This window comes from Orcinus orca, chromosome X (assembly GCF_937001465.1).
Source record: "Orcinus orca chromosome X, mOrcOrc1.1, whole genome shotgun sequence".
Taxonomy (NCBI): Eukaryota; Metazoa; Chordata; class Mammalia; order Artiodactyla; family Delphinidae; genus Orcinus; species Orcinus orca.
In genome coordinates, this window is record NC_064580.1 from 116,797,711 (window position 1) to 116,813,949 (window position 16,239).

Consider the following 16,239-nt stretch of genomic DNA (forward strand, 5'->3'; position numbering starts at 1 on the left):
CCAAGCCTAGATTCAGAGGAACAGGTGTGTACACTCCATCCCAAAGGTGGTGGGGGGTGGGGGAGTGAGGGGTGAATATTTGCACAACGGTTATCCAATGTGTTACAATTTCTTTTCACCACACCGAAACCCTTCTACACAGTCTCTTCATTTAATTCTCCCTCATTACTGCATTTGTGTGTTGCATCTGTTTCTTGTCAGAACACTGATTAAGACTATATCATTCTCACAAATTTCTATACATTTTCCAGTTTTCAGGGACACACATTAAGCTCCCCATTTTAGTGCCACTTTTTTTCTTTCCTTTTTTGTGGGGTACCCCGCAGAAGTCCTTACTCCATCTATGGCATCAACCCTTTCCCACCTCTTGTGACCCATACTAACAACCTAGTTTGTATATTTCTATATTTTTCTTCATACCTAGCTAATCTTGTGTGTGTGTGTGTGTGTGTATTCATATGTAAGCTTTTTGGGGTTAATATCTATTTAACAAAAAAAGGGGCACATTATGCAGTTTTCTGCATATTATATTTCAAAACCTTGCAACAATCTCTCCAAATCAGCTGGCATAAATTTATCTTATTCCTTTTAAGTGCTGAATTATGTTCCATTGTATTGATTCTATTCCCCCCTTGATGAGTGAAGTGGATGATGTAATGCACTGCCCAGATCCCACCTTTAGGATTGAGGCACTCATTCCCCCAGCTTTTAGGAGTATAGGCTGCTGAGAGTCACAGCTGAATCACCCTCTAGGAATTGCTATGGGTTGGAGGGAGCTGCCCTGCCCAGGGGTACACTACTTCCTCCAGGTAAGACCACATCCAATGACTAGTCGGTGTGGAGGCACAAAGGCCTGGCCTCATCTCCTCCATTCATAATTTTTCTGAGTGGCCATCCTAGCTTTAGATATCCCTGTAGGATCAGCTGAGGCCTCTTTTGCAACTGCATAGCTCTTCAAATTCTCCCTTTACTCAAACCTGCTTCCCTCACTCTCTTACAAGTGTTTATGAGATCTGTTTCTCAGGGAGCTTACAAGTATAATATTTGGTTCTAGAAGTGGTCCTAAGATGCAGATAATGACATAGGATTTTAGAGCACAGTAACCTGCCAGCTGGCTAGAAATGGGGACTACATCACTGGTGGTAAGTGACATACTGATAACCCCTGTGATGTGGTCGTGGTGCAATTGTCAAAACTTTGGCTAGTGGTAAATTGAGATTGGACACCACTGGAAGGAAATTTCATGGAAGGTGAAATATCTCCGGAGTTTGAGTGGTCCTGAGTAAGTAGTAATTATAAAGATTGTGAAAACAGATGATTGTTACACAAGGCTATTGATGAACTGCAGAAAGAAAATGAAAGGCTAAGGATGATTAAACACCAATTTAGCATAAAGTCGAAAACCAAAGGATCTAGAAGCAGAAGGGAGAGAAGTCGAAGGACTGGACTGTGAGCTTCAGTCCTCTTTGTCCTGCAGTCATGGTCCAATTTTGCTTTCTACCATATAATAAGCCAACCCATGCATGAACTAAGCTCAGCATTTTCCCACCTCTTTTATGTACTCTGGAAAAATAAACCTAATTAAAAATGAGGCAGGGTTTATTCCATGGCCTTTTAACATCACACCAGAGTACTGCCCTATAAGCCCTCTGAGGATCATCTGACTATCAGGATATTTAACTTTCCCAGCCATAGATGAAGTAGCAGAGGCTTTTTTCAGCACTCATGTTTTAACAGGTTGGCATGAAGAGAAATGGTAAGGAGCAACAGTTTTTGCTTTTCTGCCCATTGAAGAAAGTTATAATTTTATTGTCCTGCAGGCTCTCAACCTGCTTTCTACCTAGATTAACAAGAGCAGTTCTGCACTCCCTTCTCCACTTAACAATCAAGGCTCCATAAATGTAAATGCTTTTTCTGAACCACCTGTCATTGTGCTGGTTCTCTGAAAAATGGATTAAATAGAACTTTGACAGGTGTTCACCAACAAATGTGCAGGATTCATGATTTGTAGAAATCAGGTATTGTGCTTTCAAGCGGCTTTTTGGAAGCAAGGAACTCTTTCCCCAAAGCCTCCTAGCTAATTTCTCCTTAACATCGCCTTGGCCAAAATCAGATCAAGATCCATTTCCGAAGGGGCACGGAACTGACTGGTTTGGAAGAGTCAGCATCCGGGACTGACTGATCACCAGTGGGGTCTCCATCACCAGGACCACCACAGGGCGATCTTTTCTGTTGGATAATGCGAGACTCAACATCAGCCACAGCACGGCAGGGGACACACCTCCTGAGCAAGTCATGGACCCCACACACGGGACCAGGGAGGGAGAGGCGCCATATTCATTGAGACTCAATTTCTTTTTGAACAGCGCCTGACATTTATTGAAAACAAGGAAAAGACGTTTGTCCAGGTAGTGTAGAAGAGCTGGGCAGAGTGCAGGGGTTACTGTGTGGAACAAAAGGCACACATCAGAGAGACAGCTGCACATTCAGAAGAGAACTGGATTCTGGGCGAAACGAACAGGTCCACCGGAGACAATGAGTGACTCGATTTGGCTGCCAGGCACCCCTGGGACCTGGCGGCCACCTGGCAGGAGCAGAAGATGTCTCTGGGAGGAGGGAGGGACTGGGTCCCGCCGAAGGTGAAAGGCTGGCCAGCCCCTCCAGGGCGGTGGCGAGCTGTTGGAAGCATTGTCCAGAGGCTGTGCTCAGCTCAGACACCTCCCGGGCGAGTCCAGACCGCTGAAGGCTGCAGGCTGTCGGTGGGATGCGGTGGATGGCGGTGGCGGTGGCAGCGCAGATCTCTGGGCACCTATGTGCGGGCCTGGGAGTCTGGCAGAGGGCGGGCGGTTGGCAGCGGCCGGGCTGAGGGTGGTCTGTCCGGTGTGTAACAGGAGCCCGGCTTGCAGCTGGAGCGCACGACCGAGTCCAAGTCTGCAGGGGAGGGGCCGGGCTGGCCCGAGAGGGCAGCGGCCGCTCCAGAGCCAGGCCCAGCGGCGGCAGCAGCGGGAACCTGGAGCGCTATTCCTGGAACAAAGGCAAGCACTACGCGGGAGGGGACACGAGCGCGGGGGAGATCAAGGCGACCCGAAGGCGAGGGAGAGGGGAGGCGCGGCGGGAGGACGCCGCCTGTGGCGATCTGGGTGGCGGCGACTGGCGCGGCGGACCCTCCCCCGGGCACCCGCCCCCAGGCCCGAGGGGCTCCCGGCCTAGAAGTCCTCGTCCTCCACCCATCCAAAGACCCGCTTCATCTCGGCCAGGAAGCCCCGGTAATCGTTGAGGAGGGGGCTCTGCTTCCTGATGTAGGGGATCACCCACTGCAGGGCGGGCCCGGTCAGCCGGGTGATGAGGAACGTCACCTTCAGGGCATCGTTGGTGAACAGGGTCTCGTCCACTAGCATGTAGGCACCCGTCTGCACGATAAACTCCGGGAGCCGGTCGGTGTCGCCGTCAAACGTCTCGGGGAAGGGGATCGGGTTTCTCCACCGACGCGTCTGGGGCCGAATGGGCAGGGCCAGGAGGGCCTTGATCAGCTGCACTCGGCCGTCCATCGCGCCTTGCTCGCTTCGCTGGTGTCCCCAGGGCTCAGCAGAGTCTGCGAGGAGGCGTGGCGGGAAGTGCGTGTGTGCGGAGGTGGACCCGAGCCCGGGGTGGGCGGGACCATGGGCGGTACCTGACGCTGCACGGCTCCGCCCACAGAGCCTGGTGGTTGCTAGAGCGCAGGCGTGACGCTGCGGCCGAGTTGGGCGGGGTGGGAGTAGGGGAAAGAGGCGGGGCTAACGCCCGCTCCCGGAGGGTCAGAATCTGAGGGGCGGGGCTGAGGTTTCCTGAGGCGGAATGCGGGAGTCTTAAGTGGTCTAGGCTCAGCCGACGAGGCGGGTGGTCCGCAGTGCGCAGGCACATCACGGGGTGGGGCGGGCACGCTAAATTCGGAGAGGACCAGGGCCCCGCCCCGCGAAGGGGAAAGGGGCGTGGCCAAAGGGCGCTTGAAGGGGCGGGGCGTAAACGAAGGGGCGGAGCCTAGGTTTCCCAAGGCGGGCCGCAGGCCAGGGGCGGAGACGAGGGGAGGGGCCCAGGACTTCTCTCTCTACAGGACTATGGCTGAGCCTCAGCACGTGGAGAACGGAGTTCCTCTTCTTGGAATTGAGGAGTCCTCCCTTTCACCCCTTCCGCCCCTCAGCCCTAGCGTAACCTTTGCCGACCCTCCGACCCGTACACCACTTGGGTGCAGTTCTGTGAACACGTTTTCCTACTTATCTTTGCATCTCTCAGTTGGAGACGTATCGCACCGCTGGTTGTAGGTGTGGTTGCCTTGACCATAATAGGAAAGGCCCAAATATTGGTCAACATAATTCAGAGCAGCATAGTCAGAGAATAATGCACCTGCACCATGACCAGTTAATGTAAAGAGGGTTAAATGATAAGAAATCTCTTAATTTGGTATATTAAGAGATCAAAAGATTATCAGTATAGAAAACAAAAGACAAAAGTAAGAGGTGTTGGATGCTTTCCAAATATGACGTTATATATTTCCATACGTGAGAATAAAGGAAAGAAATAACTAAGACATTAACCAGTTGAAGGAGGGAAAACTAACCATTACAGGTTATATATGAATTCATTTGTGTGGCTGAGTACAAAATTAATATATATTCTTTACAGGCTTTCATATAATTGAGAAAGTAATCAGTTAAAATAGACAATACTCTTAATGACTCAATTCAGAAAAGCAACTAAAAAAATAGTGCCTAGGAATATACTTGAAAAATCGTAAAAGTCAAAGAACATTTTGAAATGCTAACGAGGGGATATACAGGAATACTCAGGCAAACACAAATGCATACCCAGGTCTGAAATAGGATGGCACAACATCTTAAAGATGTTAATTTTCCCTGTGTGAGGAGATAGAGGAGGTATGGACTTAGGTGCTGCCCCATACCAACAAGGTGACAGCAAATTTGTCTCCACCTTCTTGAGTTGCAACAGTGCTTGATGATCAGATGACCTTCAAGTGCAAAATATCTCTTGTGGGCCCGGCTAATACAGAATTATTCACAAGTAAAAAAAAATTCAAAGTATGTGAGACACTAGTTCTGTGACATTGGACATCAAGCAACCAGGGTAATATTCCCCACACGTGAAAAAACACTTAAAGTCAACTGTAGTATTGCCTCAGCTTACAGTCAGGAGCAAACATCCACCTTGCCTGTTTGTTTATGAGTGTGTGTTGGTTGGTTTGTGCACACTTGCTAATCCCAAATGGAAAGCAGATGTGAAAAGTCCTCCAAGATTCCCAAAGTTTTCTCTTGGTTTTTGCCCTGTAGGTCCTACCTTTCTGTTGAGGTAACACCTCCCTTCCCGTTATGTCTCTTTCCCCAAACCTAGGCCCCCTCTATCCAGAGCAGGCACCTCTTATGGCCACTGAGTCCCTCTGGGGGTGTTAGGGTGGGAGGTTGAACCAGCCCCAAGTTCTCCCTGGTCTGTGGATGGTGATAGCTCAGAGAACCTCCAACAGCTGAGGGAAGACACCGCACACTTGGCTGGGCAGCCAGTGGACCCAGGCATCCAAGCCACATCTGAATTGTGACAAAGATCCATTACTGGATTTCCATCACATGCTTGGGAAGGCCATCTGTTGCCACCTGTGGCTATGCGAGGCTGAAATGGAGTCTAGTTGGTAATAATACCCCAAATGTCACTGAACTTCTGCTCATCTGACTCCTCAGTCCCTTACAAGCTGCTCACCACCCAGAACAGCATTTCTGAGAATCTCTGAAGAGAGGAATACACACTGAAACAGAGCAGGACGCTATGGTCCTTCCCTCCCCACTTCCCCCCATGTCTTCCACCTGCCTTTTATCTGTAGAAAAGCTTTAGTCAAAGAATAAGTTTAATCAGAGAAGTGAGAAAATTTAGAAGCAAAGGAAAACAGTCAAACAGGACAAAATAATAATAACTTAATCATTAAGCGAAGTTAGTTCCTCCTTAAGGGCTATAGATAATATTCTGAGCCGTATCCTGTGAGCTGTCTTATAGATACTGAAACGCACACCAGGTGGAAGAAGTTAACTACATGATGACCAGGCTGTAGCCATGACATAAGCTGCCACAATTTCGAGAACTGTCCTCAAAGAAATGGGAATAAACCGACCCTGGAACTGAAGACTAACTGTACTTGAAACAATCAAGATGTCACTGATCAGACCATCGTATGACCAATTTCCAGATGACTGTCAGAGCTGACTGTTCTGTTTCTGCATGTAGCCCCCTCCCTCCACCTATACACCCCTGAAACTCTTGCCCACTGACTGTCAGTGGCGGGGAGTCGAGTCGACCTTTGGACAGGAGTTCTCCCCTGCCACCCACCTTGGTTGCCAGCCTCCGAAGTAAAGCAAACTTTCCTTTCCACCAGCCTTGCCTCTTATTGGCTTCAGAGCAGCGAGCAGTCGGACCCCACTTTCGATAACAACACTATGGGGACAGTATACTGGTTGGGATAAGGGTGAGCATAGCTGGGTGGGACTAACTCACACCCTAATGGGCGACTCATTCCTTAACACAGAGCTTAATAATAGGGATATTAAAAAGTTCCAGGTGCTATGGAAGACCAGGGGAGCTTCTTTGACCTCTGCATGCTGAGGAACCCCTCAGGCAGGATGTGACACGTTGCAGCTTGGGGCCCTTTAGACTGGATGACATGAACTGAGTTGCTGACACCTGCAGCCCAAGGTTTTCATAAAATCCCAGGGAAAGACCCGTTCCCACCCACCCAGTGGGCACATCTTCAGTCAGAACAGACCACAGAGGTCTTGCTCTCTTTTTCTCTAGAAGATTTTAAGTTCTGCAATGCAAACATTTCTTAGGCAGCTGAAAAGTCATCTCACAATTCTCTGGGACTGGGGTTCCTGAAACCAAATTTCAACTAAATGTGCTAATTGGTACGATGTTTAATACATGATCAGACTGAGAGAGGAAATGTAATTCCAGTTTATTGAAAATTTCACACAAACAGTGGGTAGAGTATTGCAGACAATGCCAAAAAGATTCTGACTCCTCAGAGCCAGGTCTCACCTCTACACCCACTAAATTGCTTTCTACAACCACCCATGACTTTCTGCATTAGGGTTTTTTTCCTCACCCTTGGCGCATGCTGGACATGACCCAAAGCCAGCCGGAAGTGCGAGAGATTTATTACCCCTGGAAGTAGCTTTATTAAATAATAGTTGGGGTTTTGGTGGCTACATACGCCAGCTTCCTTGTCCCATACTTGAGATGGATTTGAGGTGCATTCTACACAGTCTCCCATAGTCCCCCCTCTCTGAATAAGCTCCAGTTACCCACAGCTCTCACCTCCTAGATCATCCCCCTTAACTGGTTGCCTTCCTTCTAAGGCTCATTTCCCCACATCCATACCACTGCTCCCTGGGATTCCCTCTCAAGTAAGCTATTTATATTCACGGGTCTGTCTCAGCGTCTGCTTCCTGGAAACACACACACAAAGACACCTCATGTATTAAAAATGCATTTAACTCACGCTGACACTCGAATGTTTGGCTGGAAGTAGAATTCTAGGCTCCAAGTTATTTTCCACCAATATTTGAAAGATACACTCTATACCATTATTTTACTCTTGGGCGTTCCTGCTTGCCTCATTATCTCCCTTTTTCTTTTTCTCTATTGATGAAGTATAGCAGGAATATGAAAATGTATGGAATGTATGGGAAACAGTATAAGGAATGTCTGTATATTCACCTCCCAGCTAAGGAAATAAAACTTCAAACACAGTGACTACATTTGTCCCTCATGTAAACACTATCCTGAATTTGGGCTTTGCCATTCTCATGTCTGTGGAAGCCTTATGGAGAACAAGCAGGAGTCAAAACCCAATAATTTTGAAGCTCCCAGGTTGGTGGGCACATGGAGATGCAGGGAGAGTGGTGCGCCTGGCGAGGGCGTGGAAGCTCTGTGTCCTTTCCTCATACCTGGCATTATGCATCTCTTCCATCTGGCTGTTCCTGCGCTATATCCTTTTACAATAAACCGGTCATCTAGCACTGGAAAACCTCCTATGTTTGGTGGTTATGAAGCAGAGAGACACTGGAAAGAAATTACTTATAATTTACCAAACAAGGGAATTTTAACAGCAGTGATAAAAACGTACAATATTGGGGATTTGATTATTCACCCCTTAAGCTTATTGTTGTCTCTTAGATGCATATATGGCAGAGTTTATAAAACCAGACTAGATTGCTCTCTCTATATCACGTGGATAGGAGATAAACTCTTTTTTTTTTAACATCTTTATTGGGGTATAATTGCTTTACAATGGTGTGTTAGTTTCTGCTTTATAACAAAGTGAATCAGTTATACGTATACATATGTTCCCATATCTCTTCCCTCTTGCGTCTCCCTCCCTCCCACCCTCACTATCCCACCCCTCCAGGCTGTCACAAAGCACCAAGCCGATATCCCTGTGCCATGCGGCTGCTTCCCACTAGCTATCTACCTTACGTTTGGTAGTGTATATATGTCCATGCCTCTCTCTCGCCCTATCACAGCTCACCCTTCCCCCTCCCCATATCCTCAAGTCCGTTCTCCAGTAGGTCTGTGTCTTTATTCTTGTCTTACCCCTAGGTTCTTCATGACATTTTTTCCCTTAAATTCCATATATATGTGTTAGCATACGGTATTTGTCTTTCTCTTTCTGACTTACTTCACTCTGTATGACAGACTCTAGGTCTATCCACCTCATTACAAATAGCTCAATTTCATTTCTTTTTATGGCTGAGTAATATTCCATTGTATATATGTGCCACATCTTCTTTATCCATTCATCCGACGATGGGCATTTAGGTTGTTTCCATCTCCGGGTTATTGTAAATAGAGCTGCAATGAACATTTTGGTACATGACACTTTTTTAATTTTGGTTTTCTCAGGGTATATGCCCAGTAGTGGGATTGCTGGGCCATATGGTAGTTCTGTTTGTAGTTTATTAAGGAAACTCCATACTGTTCTCCATAGTGGCTGAACCAATTCACATTCCCACCACCAGTGCAAGAGTGTTCCCTTTTCTCCACACCCTCTCCAGCATTTATTGTTTCTAGATTTTTTTGATGATGGCCATTCTGACTGGTGTGAGATGATATCTCATTGTAGTTTTGATTTGCATTTCTGTAATGATTAATGATGTTGAGCATTCTTTCACGTGTTTGTTGGCAGTCTGTATATCTTCTTTGGAGAAATGTCTATTTAGGTCTTCTGCCCATTTTTGGACTGGGCTGTTTGTTTTTTTGTTATTGAGCTGCATGAGCTGCATGTATATTTTGGAGATTAATCCTTTCTCAGTTGCTTCATTTGCTACTTTACCAAATTCATTGATTAGCTCTAGTAGTTTCCTGGTAGCATCTTTAGGATTCTCTATGTATAGTATCATGTCATCTGCAAACAGTGACAGCTTTACTTCTTCTTTTCCGATTTGGATTCCTTTTATTTCCTTTTCTTCTCTGATTGCTGTGGCTAAAACTTCCAAAACTATGTTGAATAACAGTGGTGAGAGTGGGCAAACTTGTCTTGTTCCTGATCTTAGTGGAAATGCTTTCAGTTTTTCACCATTGAGGATGATGTTGGCTGTGGGCTTGTCATATATGGCCTTTATTATGTTGAGGAAAGTTCCCTCTATGCCTACTTTCTGCAGGGTTTTTATCATAAATGGGTGTTGAATTTTGTCAAAAGCTGTCTCTGCATCTATTTAGATGATCAAATGGTTTTTCTCCTTCAATTTGTTAATATGGTTTATCACATTGATAGATTTGCGTATATTGAAGAATCCTTGCATTCCTGGAATAAACCCCACTTGATCATGGTGTATGATCCTTTTAATGTGCTGTTGGATTCTGTTTGCTAGTATTTTGTTGAGGATTTCTGCATCTATGTTCATCAGTGATATTGGCCTCTAGTTTTCTTTCTTTGTGACATCCTTGTCTGGTTTTGGTATCACGGTGATGGTGGCCTCGTAGAAGGAATTTGTGAGTGTTCCTCCCTCTGCTATATTTTGGAAGAGTTTGAGAAGGATAGGTGTTAGCTCTTCTCTAAATGTTTGATAGAATTCGCCTGTGAAGCCATCTGATCCTGGGCTTTTGTTTTTTGGAAGATTTTTAATCACAGTTTCAATTTCAGCGCTTGTGATTGGTCTGTTCATATTTTCTATTTCTTCCTGATTCAGTCTTGGCAGGTTGTGCATTTCTAAGAATTTGTCTATTTCTTCCAGACTGTCCATTTTATTGGCATAGAGTTGCTTGTAGTAATCTCTCATGATCTTTTTTATTTCTGCAGTGTCAGTTGTTACTTCTCCTTTTTCATTTCTAATTCTAATTCTATTGATTTGAGTCTTCTCCCTTTTTTTCTTGATGAGTCTGGCTAATGGTTTATCAATTTTGTTTATCTTCTCAAAGAACCAGCTTTTAGTTTTATTGATCTTTGCTATTGTTTCCTTCATTTCTTTTTCATTTATTTCTGATCTGATTTTTATGATCTCTTTCCTTCTGCTACCTTTGGGGTTTTTTTGTTCTTCTTTCTCTACTTGCTTGAGGTTCAAGGTTAGGTTGTTTATTCAAGATGTTTCCTGCTTCTTAAGGTGGGCTTGTATTGCTATAAACTTCCCTCTTAGAACTGCTTTTGCTGCATCCCATAGATTTTGGGTTGCCGTGTCTCCACTGTCATTTGCTTCTAGATATTTTTTTATTTCCTCTTTGATTTCTTCAGTGATCACTTCGTTATTAAGTAGAGTATTGTTTAGCCTCCATGTGTTTGTATTTTTTACAGATCTTTTCCTGTAATTGATATCTAGTCTCATGGCCTTGTGGTCGGAAAAGATACTTGATACAATTTCAATTTTCTTAAATTTACCAAGGCTTGATTTGTCACCCAAGATATGATCTATCCTGGAGAATGTTCCATGAGCACTTGAGAAAAATGTGTATTCTGTTGTTTTTGGATGGAATGTCCTATAAATATCAATTAAGTCCATCTTGTTTAATGTATCATTTAAAGCTTGGGTTTCCTTATTTATTTTCATTTTGGATGATCTGTCCATTGGTGAAAGTGGGGTGTTGAAGTCCCCTACTATGAATGTGTTACTGTTGATTTCCCCTTTTATGGCTGTTAGTTTTTGCCTTATGTATTGAGGTGCTCCTATGTTGGGTGCATAAATATTTACAATTGTTATATCTTCTTCTTGGATCGATCCCTTGATCATTATATAGTGTCCTTCTTTGTCTCTTCTAATAGTCTTTATTTTAAAGTCTATTTTGTCTGATATGAGAATTGCTACTCCAGCTTTCTTTTGGTTTCCATTTGCATGGAATATCTTTTTCCATCCCCTCACTTTCAGTCTGTATGTGTCTCTAGGTCTGAAGTGGGTCTCTTGTAGACAGCATATATATGGGTCTTGTTTTTGTATCCATTTAGCCAGTCTGTGTCTTTTGGTGGGAGCATTTAGTCCATTTACATTTAAGGTAATTATCGATATGTATGTTCCTATTCCCATTTTCTAAATTGTTTTGGGTTCATTATTGTAGGTCTTTTCCTTCTCTTGTGTTTCTTGCCTAGAGAAGTTCCTTTAGCATTTGTTGTAAAGCTGGTTTGGTGGTGCTGAACTCTCTCAGCTTTTGCTTGTCTGTAAAGGTTTTAATTTCTCCATCAAATCTGAATGAGATCCTTGCTGGGTAGAGTAATCTTGGTTGCAGGTTTTTCTCCTTCATCACTTTCAGTATATCCTGCCACTCCCTTCTGGCTTGGAGAGTTTCTGCTGAGAGATCAGCTGTTAACCTTATGGGGATTCCCTTGTGTGTTATTTGTTGTTTTTCCCTTGCTGCTTTTAATATGCTTTCTTTGTGTTTAATTTTGGACAGTTTGACTAATATATGTCTTGGTGTATTTCTCCTTGGATTTATCCTGTATGGGACTCTCTGTGCTTCCTGGACTTGATTAACTATTTCCTTTCCCATATTAAGGAAGTTTTCAACTATAATCTCTTCAAATATTTTCTCAGTCCCTTTCTTTTTCTCTTCTTCTTCTGGAACCCCTATAATTCGAATGTTGGTGCATTTAATGTTGTCCCAGAGGTCTCTGAGACTGTCCTCAGTTCTTTTAATTCTTTTTCTTTATTCTGCTCTGCAGTAGTTATTTCCACTATTTTATCTTCCAGGTCACTTATCCATTCTTCTGCCTCAGTTATTCTACTATTGATCCCATCTAGAGTATTTTTAATTTCATTTATTGTGTTGTTCATCGTTACTTGTTTCATCTTTATTTCTCCTAGGTCCTCGTTAAATGTTTCTTGCATTTTGTCCATTCTATTTCCAAGGTTTTGGATCATCTTTACTATCATTATTCTGAATTCTTTTTCAGGTAGACTGCCTATTTCCTCTTCATTTGTTAGGTCTGGTGCATTTTTATCTTGCTCCTTCATCTGCTGTGTGTTTTTCTGTCTTCTCATTTTGCTTATCTTACTGTGTTTGGGGTCTCCTTTTTGCAGGCTGCAGGTTCGTAGTTCCCGTTGTTTTTGATGTCTGTCTCCAGCGGCTAAGGTTGGTTCAGTGGGTTGTGTAGGCTTCCTGGTGGAGGGGACTAGTGCCTGTGTTGTGGTGGATGAGGCTAGATCTTGTCTCTCTAGTAGGCAGGTCCACGTCTGGTGGTGTGTTTTGGGGTGTCTGTGGACTTATTATGATTTTAGGTAGCCTCTCTGCTAATGGGTGGGGTTGTGTTCCTGTTTTGCTAGTTGTTTGGCATAGGTTGTCCAGTACTGTAGCTTGCTGGTCGTTGAGTGAAGCTGGGTGTTGGTGTTGAGATGGAGATCTCTGGGAGATTTTTGCCGTTTGATATTATGTGGAGCTGGGAGGTCTCTTGTTGACCAGTGTCCTGAAATTGGCTCTCCCACCTCAGAGGCAGAGCCCTGACTCCTGGCTGGAGCAGCAAGAGCCTTTCATCCACATGGCTCAGAATAAAAGGGAGAGAAAGTAGAGAGAATTAGTAGAAGTAGGAAGAAAGAAAGAAAGAAAGAAGAAAAGAAGGAAAGAAGGCAAGAAGGAAAGAAAGGAGGGAGGGAGGGAGGGAGGGAGGAAGGAAGGAAGGAAGGAAGGAAGGAGGGAAGGAAGGAAAAAAGACAGAAAGAAAGAAGATACAGTAAAATAAAATAAAGTATAATAAAGTTATTGAATTAAAAAATAATTATTTGGGAAAAAAAAGGGACGGATAGAACCTTAGGACAAATGGTGGAAGCAAAGCTATACAGACAAAATCTTACACAGAAGCATACACATACACCCTCACAAAAAGAGGTAAAGGGGAAAAACTCATAAATATTGCTCTCAAAGTCCACCTCCTCAATTTGGGATGTTTCGTTGTCTAAAGGAGGGAAGGAAGGAAGGAAGGAAGGAACGAATGAACGAAAGAAAGAAAGAAAGAAAGAAAGAAAGAAAAGTATAATAGAGTTATTAAAATTAAAATTAATTATTAAGAAAAAATAATTTTTTTAAATGGACGGATAGAACCCTAGGACAAATGGTGGAAGCAAAGCTATACAGACAAGATCTCACACAGAAGCATACACATACACATTCACAAAAAGAGGAAAAGGGGAAAAATCATAGATCTTGCTCTCGAAGTCCACCTCCTCAATTTGGGATGATTCGTTGTCTATTCATTTATTCCACAGATGCAGGTACATCAAGTTGATTGTGGAGCTTTAATCCGCTGCTCCTGAGGCTGCTGGGAGAGATTTCCCTTTCTCTTCTTTGTTCTCACAGCTCCCAGGGGCTCAGCTTTGGATTTGGCCCCGCCTCTGCGTGTAGGTCGCTGGAGGGCGTCTGCTTTTTGCTCAGATAGGACGGGGTTAAAGGAGCCGCTGATTCGGGCACTCTGGCGCACTCAGGCCAGGGAGCGGGGGGTGGGATGGAGGGGCACGGCGTGCGGGGCAGGTCTGCGGCGGCAGAGGCCGGCGTGACATTGCACCAGCGTGAGGCGCGTGGTGCGTTCTCCTTGGGCCGTTGTCCCTGGATCCCGGGACCCTGGTAGTGGCGGGCTGCACAGGCTTCCCGGAAGGGAGGTGAGGATAGTGACCTGTGCTCGCACACAGGCCCCTTGGTGGCGGCAGCAGCAGCCTTACCGTCTACCGCCCGTCTCTGGGGTCGTGCTTTTAGTCGCGGCTCACGCCCGTCTCTGGAGTTCCTTTAAGCAGCGCTCTTAAACCCCTCTCCTCGCGCACCAGGAAACAAAGAGGTACGAAAAAGTCTCTTGTCTCTTCGGCAGGTGCAGACTTTTCCCCAGACTCCTTCCCGGCCAGCCGAGGCGCACTAACCCCTTCAGGCTGTGTTCGAGCCGCCAAACCCAGTCCTCTCCCTGCGCTCGACCGAAGCCCGAGCCTCAGCTCGCAGCCCCGCCCGCCCCGGCAGGTGAGCAGACAAGCCTCTCGGGCTGGTGAGTGCCGGTCGGCACCGATCCTCTGTGCGGGAATCTCCCCGCTTTGCTCTCCGCACCCCTGTTGCTGCGCTCTCCTCCGCGGCTCCGAAGCTCCCCGCCTCCGCCTCCTGCATTCTCCGCCCGCGACGGGGCTTCTAGTGTGTGGAAACTTTCCCTCCTTCACAGCTCCCTCCCACTGGTGCAGGTGCCGGCCCTATTCTTTTGTCTCTGTTTTTTCTTTTTTTCTTTGGCCCTACCCAGGTAGGTGGGGAGTTTCTTGCCTTTTGGGAGGTCTGAGGTCTTCTGCCACCATTCAGTAGGTGTTCTGTAGGAGTTGTTCCACGTGTAGATGTATTTCTGGTGTATCTGTGGGGAGGAAGGTGATCTCCGCGTCTTACTCTTCCGCCATCTTCCCAGCACCCAGAGATAAACTCTTGATGTGTACAACTGTGTTAATTGCTGATTGGCTGATTGACATACCTGGAGTGGTTTTGTACTGTTGTTGTTTAAAAGAAATCTCAAATAAGAAAAAGATTGCTAATGCACTATGCATATCGCTGTGCCCAGGCCTCATTCTAATCAACTATGGACATTTTCAGTATAATTCTGTGAGTCTTGGCTTTGCTTTGTGTGGTATTCTTGGAGTATCTTCTGACTAGAATGTGCTAGGGTCACTGTCATTTTGCTTAGCTATAAAATATAAACAGTTGAAATTTTTACCACCCCTTACCTTTTTTTTTTAACATCTTTATTGGGGTATAATTGCTTTACAATGGTGTGTTAGTTTCTGCTTTATAACAAAGTGAATCAGTTATACATATACATATGTTCCCATATCTCTTCTCTCTTGCGTCTTTTTTTAACCTGGAAAGTGTTTTTTAAAAAGGCCTCAAAGGAAAGGGATTTGGTTTGTTAATTAAGCTAGCTTGTACTGTTGTGGCTTCCTTCATTCTCTGCTGGCTGTCATCCTTTACAGAAAGGGAACAAACCCTGCAAGTTCTGAGAAGACTCTTTCCAGGTGATCGTGGATTACTTGAGGATAAATGAGCCAATATCTGGTGCGGCTTCAGTGTCTTTCTGAACATCAAGGATATTCTGCCACATCACATCCACATAATAATCAGCTTTTGTTTTACATTTTTCAGCCTGCTTCCTGTATGTAAAATGAACACTTCAGCCCTCTCCCAAAGGATTCAAATTTACTCTAGTTGGCTGTGCACTATCATTCTTTTAATTTTCTTTTCAAGTACATGGAAAGTCCATTCTCTTGGTATCATTACCAGTCTGCCTGGTGTTAAGTGAGCTTCATTTCATGTCTGCTTGGTTTTTACTTGTGTCAACATTTACAAAGCTACCTCTTCTATTGAAGGATGAACTCCTGATACCCACAGTTGTGACAATAATGGCATTTTTAATAGCTTGTGCAACTTCCTTTTCAATATTTGAAAAGACTTCTGAAGAAGAACTGCAGTTGAAATCCTTTTCCATTTCTGTTAGGAAATATCTTCCATGTTTTACATTTCTTCCCAGAATTATGCAACGTTTGTTTCTTATCTCAACAATCACTATGGTCCTTGTGACACTGATGACTGTCACACTGGATCCTCCTCAGACATTACCGGACTTCTTCTCTGTATTGGTGTGTTTGTCTCCTGATTGAACTTCCTATTCTTCTTGGTATACTTTAACATTACAGTCATGTGGGATTCCAAAAATGGAAGAAATCAGAAGAAAATCAACTAGCTATATCCCCAAACAGATGTGAAAATGTTAACAGTACTAAA

General features: G+C 44.8%; 1 protein-coding gene and 1 pseudogene across 1 annotated transcript; one reads left to right on the forward strand and one right to left on the reverse strand.

Annotated features, from left to right (window-relative positions):
• Positions 1-2,351: 2,351 nt before the first annotated feature.
• LOC101277529 (retrotransposon Gag-like protein 8) lies at positions 2,352-3,596 on the reverse strand. The gene has a single exon (XM_033403691.2). It carries the CDS (start codon positions 3,546-3,548, stop codon positions 3,207-3,209), a length of 342 nt encoding a protein of 113 aa, XP_033259582.1. The 5' UTR covers positions 3,549-3,596; the 3' UTR covers positions 2,352-3,206.
• Positions 3,597-7,987: 4,391 nt separating this feature from the next.
• LOC101282499 (dolichyl pyrophosphate Man9GlcNAc2 alpha-1,3-glucosyltransferase-like) lies at positions 7,988-15,669 on the forward strand (annotated as a pseudogene).
• The last annotated feature ends 570 nt before the right edge of the window (positions 15,670-16,239 follow it).